General features: G+C 40.5%; 1 protein-coding gene across 1 annotated transcript; it reads left to right on the top strand.

The window, feature by feature from the left end:
- Nucleotides 1-888: 888 nt before the first annotated feature.
- LOC139659036 (aspartoacylase-like) lies at nt 889-9,883 on the top strand. The gene is made up of 6 exons (XM_071537244.1): nt 889-1,406; nt 3,917-4,112; nt 6,140-6,233; nt 6,381-6,488; nt 8,317-8,426; nt 8,638-9,883. Exons 1-6 carry the CDS (start codon nt 1,168-1,170, stop codon nt 8,827-8,829), a joined length of 939 nt encoding a protein of 312 aa, XP_071393345.1. The 5' UTR covers nt 889-1,167; the 3' UTR covers nt 8,830-9,883.
- The last annotated feature ends 2,218 nt before the right edge of the window (nt 9,884-12,101 follow it).

Genomic DNA, 12,101 nt, shown 5'->3' with positions numbered 1-12,101 from the left:
TATTATTTTTCTTTTCTGTTCTTAGCTTTGCCTAATTTTGAACATGTTTACTGTTGGCTATTCATGGTTAATGTGCCACTGCCTCAAGATGCTCTGAGACAAGACCTTCATGAGAAATGCTACAAACATTTTCACTTGATACTTAATAAATGAACGGTTTAGTAATATTGTCATTGCTTATTTTATGATAGAAAGTGGCGGGCAGATATTGTGCAATGTTTCTCAATGGACATAAGACAGCATAATGACTAAACAATTTAAATGAGGAAATGGTTTTGTTCTTGTGCTGACTGAAAGAAAGAACAATGTCAAAATGTACACAACAGACTGTAAACAGATACATGAAGGATGCATCCAGCCTGTGTGTGTAGGGAGGGGATAGGGCATGCTGGTTGGGATTATTATTTCAATAAGGGATAATGACTTTTACCTGGATCCACCTCATCAGTATATTTCATGAAAAGAGTGTCCCTAATATTTTGTACATTCGGTGTACATATAAAATAATATGGCATCTTGCATAGCCATTGCGGCTCCTGTTATATAGTTGTTAGGAACCACTACTATGGGTTAAAACTGACTTTTTCAAGACAGTAGAATAGCCTTTCAAGTTGTACATGTTCACGGGGGGGGGGGGGGGGGGGGGGTGCTACACTTATGTTTTAAATGACTTCATATCCCCCCTTAAATATATTCTTTTTCACTTTGATATTTTGTTACTCAAACATTGCAACACGGCTTTATTTTGAAAGGTATGACCGGAACTCATTATAAAATTCTGTCTAGCTTCACACCGTAAAAACTGTTCGTCTATCCCGGTTTTATTTTGAAACATGTCACCGGAAAGACACTATTTTTTCCCATTTTTGCGGGCTTGACCCTGTAGACAAGTGGAGGACCCTTGCTAACCCAGCCCTCTGAAGAAATTTTCCCCGCCACTCATGCACTGCCATGCACAAGTCAGCGCGGTTACGCACGGTGACTGACCACAACAAGCCAGCGGCCACGTTACGTAAGCGCACTGCCACGGCAGGCTTTTAAGAAACCACAACAGTGTGGCTTTACAGCTCCGGCTGGAAACTTTTCCTCCGCCTTGTTCCCGACTCCCGAAACCTCCGAGACCTCTGTGTGTTTTAATTCCACCTCCGCACAGATTGTCACCCCGACATGTCTTCATACAACACCCTCTGTTTCAATGAGGCGAGGAGAGTAGCTATTTTCGGGGGGACGCATGGAAACGAGATGTCAGGCGTGACGCTCGTAAACCTATGGGTGAAGAACGGCGCCGAGATCCAGAGGAAGGGGGTCGAGACGAAACCCTTCATCACCAACCCCAAAGCCGTGGAGAAATGCACCAGATACGTGGACACGGATCTGAACCGAGCCTTCACCCCGGAAAACCTCAGGTAAACAGACCGTATTGTTGTGCCACAGTGTCGCTGCTGGATGGTATTCCTGTCTGTAGTCATGCGCATTAGACGTGGCACAGAGGGGGTTCCCAAACTTTTTCATGCCAAGGACCCCCCATAATTCACGTTAGATCACGGACCCCCATTTAATAAGATTTTGTCCCAAGGAGCCCAGTCTGAGAAGATTTTTGTTGTTAGAAATGACTTCGAACAGAATTACTCCTGTTTGTACTGTAGGTGGGAGGTAGCCTAACAGTGGGGAGAGTGAAACCTCTGGTCTGAAGAGTCGTTTATATGCATTCTCTTATCGGCCTAACTTCTAATGAATTAAATGACAGTGAAATTGAACTAGTTATTTTGCTGTGGACCCCCTGGGAACCCCCTCAAGGATCCTTGGGGATCCCCTGGACCCAGTTTGGGACCCGCTGGCCCTAAGTCACAGAAATGTGTTTGGAAAAATGTGATGGCTATACAAAAATTTAGCATTATGGGCTATTGCCATTCAGATATTCCAAGTTTTGTGTTCTACCAAACTCCCTTTAGGAGACAAACAAGAAATATAATATGGGGGTCAGGGTAGATGTGCAGTAGTTTAGTTTAACTGGGTCCCATGTTTATAGAGAACATGTTGTTTACCTGTGATATAGACACAGTATAACATGAGGCATCTTTTACAAAAAAAAAACCCAAAAACAAGTATATCAATCCAAACACACATTTTAGAAGGATAGAATAGACATATCAGAGCAAACCATGAAGTGCAATAAGGTTACTATAAACTCCCTATTTAATATTATAATTCCCTATAGTAATATTATAAGAATATTATAGTGATTTTTCGTTTGGGATTTTTTTTTTTTTACAGTAAAACACTGGCTGTCACATGGACATTATTCCAACATGTTATTATTATTATTAGAGGTACTGTATATTATCACCAGCCTGTGTCCTCGGTTCTTAGACCCACAACGATGGAGCAACGTGTCCCCTCTTAGACTTCCAGCTGACTGTTAGCCAGCTGGAAAAACGTGAGCGAAACGTGACTGAGCTGCAAATGATTTCAGACTGTTTTTTTTCTTTTTTCTTTCATGTGCACTATAGCGGAAAATGAAGTCTTACGCAAACCCTGCTCATATCTCCAGTGTGCATGAACTGACAGCAGCCTATTCACTTCTATAGCTGAATATTAACGCTTGTCTCCCCGAACAAAAATCACCATCATGTTCCTATAATAACATTATTCATACAGCGATTGATACTGTCTGTGGTATTCAGTAGTACCACAGACACGGGACACAGTCTATAGTGATCATAATTTATGCTGTTTTTCAATTTCTTATGGTATCACTACAATATTCCTATAGGGAATATGTGTGAATAGTGAGGTTATAGTGACTTTATTGTTCTTAAAGATAGAAGATAGATCCTCTCAAGGCTCTTCAGCCTACAAACTGTTTACCCGCTCTGTAGGCAACATATAAGAAGATTAACCACTTGAAGACTGTTTCTAAAAACAGCCCAGAGTGTCTTAAATAGACTGACTACGACCCTTCCACATATTTTTTGTGTGTGTTTTTGTAATTCAGTTGTAGGCTTACTTGATAAGCTCCTGGCTACTATTCATTTGTTTCATTTTAAGTTGGTATGTTGGATTCCACTTTGACAGCTGTAGCCCACAGTATGCTTCTGTATTGTGGGCCTGGTAATCCAGACAATGCCAGATATTTGGTGAAAATGGGGTTCTAAAAAGCAGGTGTGAGGGAATTGGGACAATATGCTTAGTAGAGGTGCTATTCTACAGTAGTTTGGAGAATGTCCTGGACTAGTGGTTATTTTCAAATGCTCAAAAAGAGCCAAGAGGGAAAAAAAGGGCAGCTCTCACTGTCTATTGATAATGTATACAATGTCTGTATGGGCAAAAGCAAGTTAAGCCTGTGGATGAAACAGACTTCTCAAGGATCCTTTCATTCATGTAAGGCTTTGAGAAAGTGGATCAAATGTCTTCTTAATGCTCAGAAGTAGGCCACTATCCCACAGTATTTCCCTACATTTGGTTTGGTTGGCATACTTTCTATATGACTGAATTGGTAGAATGATGGAAATCACCAAGATATTGTTTGCAATCAGAATTATTCAGCTGTCATCCACATGCAAAAACTTGGTGAATAGGCCAGTGTCAGTTTAAGAACCAAATGTTCACTACAGAAACAGGAAATTCCTGTCTTCCAGTTTTTGAAGCAGCTGTGCCTATTCTACATTAACCCACAGTTGGTGTGTTTTAACTTGAAGGCTGTTGATCATAGTGATTTTTTCCACTAGGGTGAACAGTCAGGTGAAAGTGTTGGTGTTGAAGGCCATCTATGAAGAAGAATAGACAACTTTGTGTCAATAATTAACATGTTTAGTAGCTCTTTATTCCTTCAGCTGAACTGTGTGATAAGCTGTGGATGTGCCAGTATCAAGCATGAAGTATGATTACTGAACTGTGTGTGTACTGTGTGCTGCAGCGGCCCGGGTGGAGACGACCTGCCCTATGAGGTGCAGAGGGCCCAGGAGATCAACCGGATGTTCGGACCTAAAGGAAGCCCGGACGCCTACGACGTCATCTTTGACCTCCACAACACCACGTCCAATATGGGCTGCACTCTGATACTGGAGAGCTCCAAAGACCACTTCAACCTGCAGATGATGAACTACATCAAGGTTGCAACCTTAAAGAGAAAATTCTACTCTTGACTGAACGTTTTCACTCTTTAGCAGAAACAGGATCCATCAACTTCCAATGTTAGCTGCCCCGAGAATCCACCATCACTATTTGCAGAAAGACAAAATTATTTGCTGAGAAATATGACGCCAGATCCTGGAATGAAATATTCCCCCTGGATCTACTTTGTTGAGATTGTATATGCGTTACAGGACTGATTTTTAGACTAACTTTTCAGAATGAAAGTAAGTGAATGGAAGTGACCTGGGGTCTCTAGTATCAGTTGTTGATAGTTCATGAACTCCTAGAGAGGTATGTGTGCTGAAAAGTGAATGTTCTACCAAAATTAGGCCTCTTTGGAGAAGCTCAATGACCTGTGTACACAACATAATGATCTATTTACCTTTATGTATTGGACAGGTAATGCAGTCATTTAAAGGATCAACCATCCAAACATTATTATTGACTTAAAATGTGCCTGACTCAATGACACAATGTCCTCTGAGTTACTAATCAGTGATGAGCCGTTGGAGAAGACACCCTCTTGATCTGTTTCAGGCCATGAAAGGTGTCCTTAAAGGTGCTATGTGAAGCATTTTAACATCAGTTAATCCAAACCACATTTATTTTGAGCTATTAGTTTAATTACCGTAAACAAACAAGACTATCGCCAAGGAGATTGGCAGCCTCTCCCTGCCTCTGCATTGCATTTTACACTGCCAGCAGGACGGATTTTAGGGAAATGTGCTGGATTGCCTTACAGCACAAAGGCAGATTGCTTTGTGGCACAAAACAGGAATCGTTTTAACTTTGCAAGTAATACACAACTTTATTCCAGTTTCACTATTCTAATTGTATAGTTTCTCCTTAACGTTAGCTTACCTGCCTGTGCTGAATGTGTATTAGCTGTTATCAAAGGCTGCTATCGGCTCTATAAAAACTTGCTCTTTAAAACAAACACACGCAGAGATGCACCAATGGGGGAGGAGGGACAAGTAGCAACATCCTCTTTGCGACATGAAGCTGTAGGGTTTATGGGAAATGTGGTCAATTGCTGAGGTAACTGTCAGTTACTCATATCTTGGTACTATGTCAGATAACAAACTGAACTTTGAGTTCTCTGACTGATTTTGTAAGAAGGGCCAGCAATCATTCTTCTGTTAAGAAACTGTCTCAGGTTCAAAAGTCCCTAATGACTTTAGCCTTTATCTTGGTGTTAATTAAAAATACTGTTGGCACAATAGTGAAGGTAAGCAGTAAGATCTTGGGAGGCCATCTGAGACATTTGTCTGGTGTTTTTCAACAGAAAGGTGGTGAAGAGTCCATCCAGTCTGACTAGACCCACCTCTTTCACTAGTTCAGACAAATAGGCACAAACAATCAAATTAGAGCCAAGTTGGACTTCCATGTCCCAGTGATGATGAGGAGGAGGGTGGTGATGATGATGATGATGATGATGATGATGATGATGAAGGCAGTGATCACAGTGCTGTTGCTGAGGATTAGGGTTATGTTGGAGATTATGATGTTGAGGCTGCTGAAAATGTTATTGTGCCTTGTGCGGAGTATAGTTGTGTTGAATTTTCTGGTTTATATTGGCAGTGCTGGTTGTCCACCAAACTAAACTTCATCACATTCATACACAGGGTCATTGTATTTTGTATGTGTAATTTTTGTGAATGGTTTGTGTGTGCTTTGCTGCAAATCAAATTTTTTAATTCTGTCAAGCAGAACCTTAAATCACAATTATCTCTTCTTTTATCATAATAGCAGTGTAAGTAATGGAAATGTAAACTGTGTTAGATACGGGTTAAAAAGACAGGTTCAGACATTTGGCTAATGTGTAGCGTGTGACTCTAAAGCCATGTAGTCACAGCTGCCATTATTCAAACATCAGAGTCACCATGGTGCAGTTCATAGATTTGCTTGATGAACCTTAGCATTTCTCCATAACAGACATCTTCTGTTGAGGTGTGTTTGTGTGGTTTTTGTCTGTAGCTGAGGTCTTCTGTGTTTTGTGTTGCAGAAAGCCATTGCTCCAGCCAGTTGTCCTGTTCTGTTGAATGAACACCCTCTTCTGAAATATTCCACTTCACGGTCTGTAGCCAAGCACCCTGTTGGTGAGTCCAGCCAAACTGCTCTGAGGGACAATGTTTAGCTAATAATACCCAAGCTGTGACATTTTACACCTCTCCAAGGCGTCACAATCAATTAGTTGAAAATAGTTTTACATGCGCAAATATGCCTTTTGATTGTTTTTATCCCAGGTCTGGAAGTGGGTCCTCAGCCTCAAGGCGTTCTGAGGAGCAACATCTTTGAAGCGATGAGAGTAATACTGAAACACGCGCTGGACTTCATTGAGCTGTTTAATGAAGGTAGGAGAGAATGTGATAACTCGCATACCATAGCAGCTTAAAACACTAGGCTGTAACATACCAGCTCTATATGGCATTCAGCTACAGGCCAGGTAATAAGATTGCAAAGGATTACACCAAACCAGTTAAATTCAAGCATACATGACCACTGAAGTAGTTCATGCTCCTTTGTGTTTAGTGGAAAGTATTGTGGTTGCAGGAGATTTTAAAGGATACAAAACTCTCCGCAGAATTTTCAAGGACAGTCAAGTTATGTTTTTCCATTTCCAGATGACTAATACGTCACGCGATTAGTAATGTCTTATATCCAACAAAAATCAGTTGTTTACAGGCATCGTCAGTCCGCTAGCCCGCTGCCTGTCTGTCGGCATCACAGTGACGAGAGACATTTTGTGACATAATTGCTCATGGGTGGCTGAGTCATCCAGATGTACCTACACACAGCTCTCCCTGGCGTAGATAAATTTCTAAAATTATCTGCATCTGGCTCATCATGTCTTCGCTCTACCCCCTTTCCCAAGGCGCGGAACAGCGTTTGCAACATTTAGGTATAAGGCAGCTTTTCCTTCCCTTTTTTTTACGTAAACAAGCGGTCCGTGCCAAGTGTGAGTCGCAGTCTGCCTGTTCCCCTGACTGGCCTGCCGCTGAATGGCATGCTTGTTGGAAGTTGGTTAGTTTCCATGTCATTAGAGTCTGGCTGCCAATGGTGTGGTAATCTTCTGTCCTGGGGCCACACTGGTGCTGATGAATGCTCTGGCATGGTGATGAACCGGTTTTCCTGCTCTGGAGCTGAACGGCATGAAAAAACGTGTTTAGTTATATCAGATTCCATTGTTGTTACAGTAGAGAATGACTTCCTCAGTGGAATAACCATTACATACATTCATTGGGAAAACTGCTGCGACAACTGGGACGTCGGTTCTTTTTTGCTGTGTGTAACCTCTTGCATATCAATAGAGCTCAATGGGATTGCGGTTATGTGACAGTCCCAAAGCAATTCATTTCAGCATGGACTCTGTTACTCTATGCTTAACTTAATGTCCAGGCTCTGAGCTTGTTTACCAGCCAAAAGCTATTACCCTTCAGTGCAGTTCCTCTGGTTGAATAGAGCCACTTTGGAAGCGTGGCACCTTCCAACTACTTATTCCACAAACTTTAACAAAGTACTGCAGTGCAAAATTCAATAAAGATTCATTATTATGTTAAAGCATGCAGTTAAGGCTTGCCAGAGTTTCTCAAGAATTTGGTGGTTGATGAATCACAAACTTACCAAGTATTACCTTAAAATGACACAGCAACAGTCTCTTAAAATTATTTTAATATACTTGAAGTTTATTTGTTCCAATGCTTCTATTAAATAGAGTCAGTACCTTACAGTATCTGCACATCTGTCTCATATTCATTTTACTTGTGCAGCAAAAATAACTAGTTTCTTTTCACTGTCCTGATATTTTATTGTGTATAGTTTTTCATTCATAGATGGCATCATTGTTCCACACACAATGACAGCTATTAATCATTTGTTGAGGACGTTTTACTTCTTTTAAAATTCAGTTTTGTCCTTTACGTATGCTAATATATTGTCGGTATCTGGGATTTTCTCCTTTATTTAACTGTAACTGAAAGCTACTGAAATTCTTCCTCCACCTATAGAAGTGCCATGGATTTGGAACCAAACCGACCTTTTGAAAATGCATTGCAGAATGTTAAAATGCATGGGTGTCGTTGATCAAATCAACCACTTTTTGAAATACACGTTTTTAGCAGGACGCTTGCTTACAATATGCAGTATATACAGTAACAGAGATGTTGTCTGTGTGTTGTTTAGGCATGGAGTTCCCTCCCTGTACAGTGGATGTGTTCAAGGTCTCAGAGAGGATGGACTACCCCAGGGACACCAATGGAAACATCATTGCCATGGTGCACCCCAATCTGCAGGTGAAAACCAGCACAGGAATCTTTAAAGTCTGGATTGTGTCAGCCTTCTCTTTTTTGGCCGTACAGTTTACACCTTTGATTTTGTAAATACGTGATTGAATACGAAAGAGGAAATGAGAAGTCTTTGATGGATGTGAGGAGTCAGTGTTGTTTTCACAAAAGCCCTCTTCAGCCTTTTCTTTGTTGTTGTTTGTTGTTGTTGTTGTTCCAGGACTGTGACTGGGAGCCGCTGAACCCTGGTGACCCTATGTTCCAGACGTTTGATGGAAAGACCATCCGCTACGAAGGCACCGGCACCGTCTATCCCACTTTTATTAATGAGGCCGCCTATTATGAAAAACAGCAGGCATTTGTAACCACGAGGCGAGAAACCTTGGTGGCTAGCGGCATCAGAAAAGCATAAAGCGCGGTTTCATACTGCGTTAGCAACAGCGATGGCGTGTACATGGAAGCCACAGCAACAATCTCTATAGATTTTGCACTTTGTTGCTCTGTTAGTAAATGACAGGCATTTCTTTCTTAATGATTAGAGATCAATATCGTCTACTATGCTGATTTAGTTTTTTATGCATTTACAGAAAAATCAATTAACTATGCAAAGAACATTTGTGGAGGTTTTGCAATGGGTCATACTGTGAAAGTCTTTGATCTGAAGACTTGTGTATTGTTGTGATAAGTATTTATGCTACTATTGTTATTTACAAATGTACTTACCTTAAATCGACTAAGTTTTTGTAACATGCTTAATTATGGATGGCTTATGAATCATTACAGTACTTTTCAGAGCCAGATGCCATTCTGAGGTACGCTATACTATCCACTATATTTGCTATTACTGCTCAGGAAGGCCATTTAGGATCATAACCTGCAACTTTTGGCCCTTATAGTTCTTTCTCTTCTTATGAAAATATATTTGTAAAATCTTTAGGAGGGTGTTTGTGGCCTTTGACTGCAATAACACAACCTCTTGATGCTACCTACCTGTAACATGACTCCAACGGTTGCATTTATGGTGCTGTCCTGTTGTTGCCTTAACAGAGATTTCAATGACAATTGCACGGCAAATTTGGAGAGGAATTTGCAGAATATATATATGGGATAACCAGAGAATATTTTAATATGAGATAATATACGTTCTACAGTATTTCCGTGAACAATTGGGATGCAATTTGAAACATGTTTTTTAATGATGTACTTGTTATTTTGATATACTTATATGTTTGGGTTTAATGAGTGATGGCATATGACATGTTGAATCGTGGAAAGCATATGTACTTTCTAATCTTGTCATGTCTTTGACGTCGTCGTCTCTTGAAATGTATCGCTGTGATCTTACAGTAATTCAGTTTGCTTTGATTATTACTTTTGGTAGCATTCTTTTTATTATTGGTACATTTCAACGTCCTTGAAGTCCTGTGGAAATTATACAATCAATAAATATAGTACTATGCATTACTCACTAAATATTTGCATTGTTTTCAGATGCACCCTATATATTCTATTGATTTGAATTACCAACTGTACAGCCACAAGGGGGCATCACACAACCACTGATCAATCTCCTCTCCAACCATTACTCAGACAGCACTGTGTTAGCTTTGGTGTCTCGGTGTCTTGGTGTACCCTCCTGGTGCAATGAATACCAGTACAATACAGCCAGCATTCAGTCATTTAAGCATTAACAACCCTGTTGCTGTTTGTTACAATAGCACTGAACTGACCACATAAAGTGAAATTACACTCCCGCCCATACACACCAATCCATTGTATAGTCCAAATATACTTTCCAACTTTTTAATATTGAAGAAAATACTTCTATGCCAGAAAACGCATCACTTTTACTTGACATATACAAACATAGCACTTTTATATTAGACATATAATGGAGGGATGTTCACATGTTAAGTAATACATTTATTGAAAATCCTGACCAAAACCTAGTAATTCATTAAAAATATGAAAGCATGCATGTACCCACACATATTCTCAAAATGCAGTCTAATTTATTTAAGCTAACACATCATCAAAATCTTTAAGTTTTGACAGGTTTGAAATCATAAAAGTAGCTTCATCAGCGTCATTAAATCTTTAAATCTTTAAATCAGAGATTGCAGATTAAATGGCTGGCCTCATGTGAGGCAGCTGTACTTCTGCATTCCACAAGCTTATCAGGCGCTTGTAGATTAGTCAGAGAGTTCATATATTTCCTGCTATATCATCTCAGACTTGTGATTTGTAATTCTGTTTCAAGACTGGCTGGATGGTCGTAGCCCTTTCTCCTCTATTCATTACAGTAACCCAATCAGGGCTCTCAGCTCTGCAATGACTGCTGATCAATGATTCCCCCCCAGCCAGAGAAAGCTTTTAGGAGAATGATCTTTCAGTCCTGGGCAAGGATCCAAACGGGCACTCGAAAATACCAGGCGGCCATCTCCACCTCCACCCCCTCACCCCTCTCTCTCTCTGTCTGTCTGGAGTGATAACGTTCTACTGTCTTGTATAACATTACAACTTAATTTTACTGGAAATCTCCTGTTTGGCTGCTTACCAAGTTTTTAGCTGAATGCAGCTACGTGGATCCTACTGAGGTTGGGATGATCAGGTTTTAGTAAAAACCTCCTTTGTGTAAGAGAGATGTTTTTGTGCAATAAAAATTATAAATCCTGATCATGTTAATTTTCATGACAAAAAAATGCCATAACTAATAAATGTAAGTTGAAGTGTGTATCTGTTTAGCAAAAACTGAGTGGGTGTAAAGAGATGAAGTCTTGTGAAGTTTCTCACCAAAGATGATTCTGATCAAACGGCATCAATCAATAAAGGCAAGAGAATCAGGTTGTATTTATCTAAGTCATGGCATGTGCATGCACGCACTATGCATGCACACATGTATGCAAAAAAATGCACGCACACACACACACACACACACACACATCTATACACCTAAATACGTGCACAGAATCATCGAAGTGTGAATGTGTGTTTGTGGTGCCAGTAAACGGTTTCCTCTGAGGCCTGATAGCAAACGGCCTGATAAACACGAGCACACTCAGGCCTCTTCCCCTCCTTAATGTCTAACCACCGAAACCAGCAGCTAGAGGGAAGGCGAATGGTGTCAAAGGGAAAAGAAAAACAGCTCTATTCACAGCACCTGCCTTTCACAGTGCGTTTCTATGTTACACTCGCACTATCTGGCAAATCACTACTAATATCTTCTGCAAATGAGCATCAATGCTGTCAAAACAATAAATGACATAATAATAATAACAGAGACCCACTAATGGACCTGCATTAGTCTAGCTGGGCAGCTGACCCCAGAGGGCTCCATGAGTCTGGGTTTCAACAGACACATCCCTCATTGTCTCTCTCTGGCACTCGGGGCAAGTGTTGCAACTCTTCCTCCTCCCTGGATATCATGATACTCATATCAAGTGTGTTCTGTGGCCCCTGAAGATGTGAACAAAGGGGCGAAAAAATGGGATCTGCCATTGTACAGATTGGATGGACTGAACCATGACCATGACGATAAGAAAATGTGCTAGTTTCTCCTTTTGTTAAAAATAAAGATTGGTGTGTTTTCTTCAATGCGTAGGAGCAGTTGTCTTTGCTGAGGAAGATTCTTTGAATGGGAGATGATGTGACCTTTTCTGTGAATTCTAGCTTGTCACAAATAAG

Source organism: Centroberyx affinis, unplaced genomic scaffold (assembly GCF_046629955.1).
Source record: "Centroberyx affinis isolate AG114_WGS23_722 - 3 ecotype Tasmania unplaced genomic scaffold, CSIRO-AGI_Caff_v1 ptg002998l_1, whole genome shotgun sequence".
Taxonomy (NCBI): Eukaryota; Metazoa; Chordata; class Actinopteri; order Beryciformes; family Berycidae; genus Centroberyx; species Centroberyx affinis.
The sequence above is the reverse complement of the archived record's forward strand: the minus strand, read 5'-3'. Positions and strand labels throughout refer to the sequence as shown.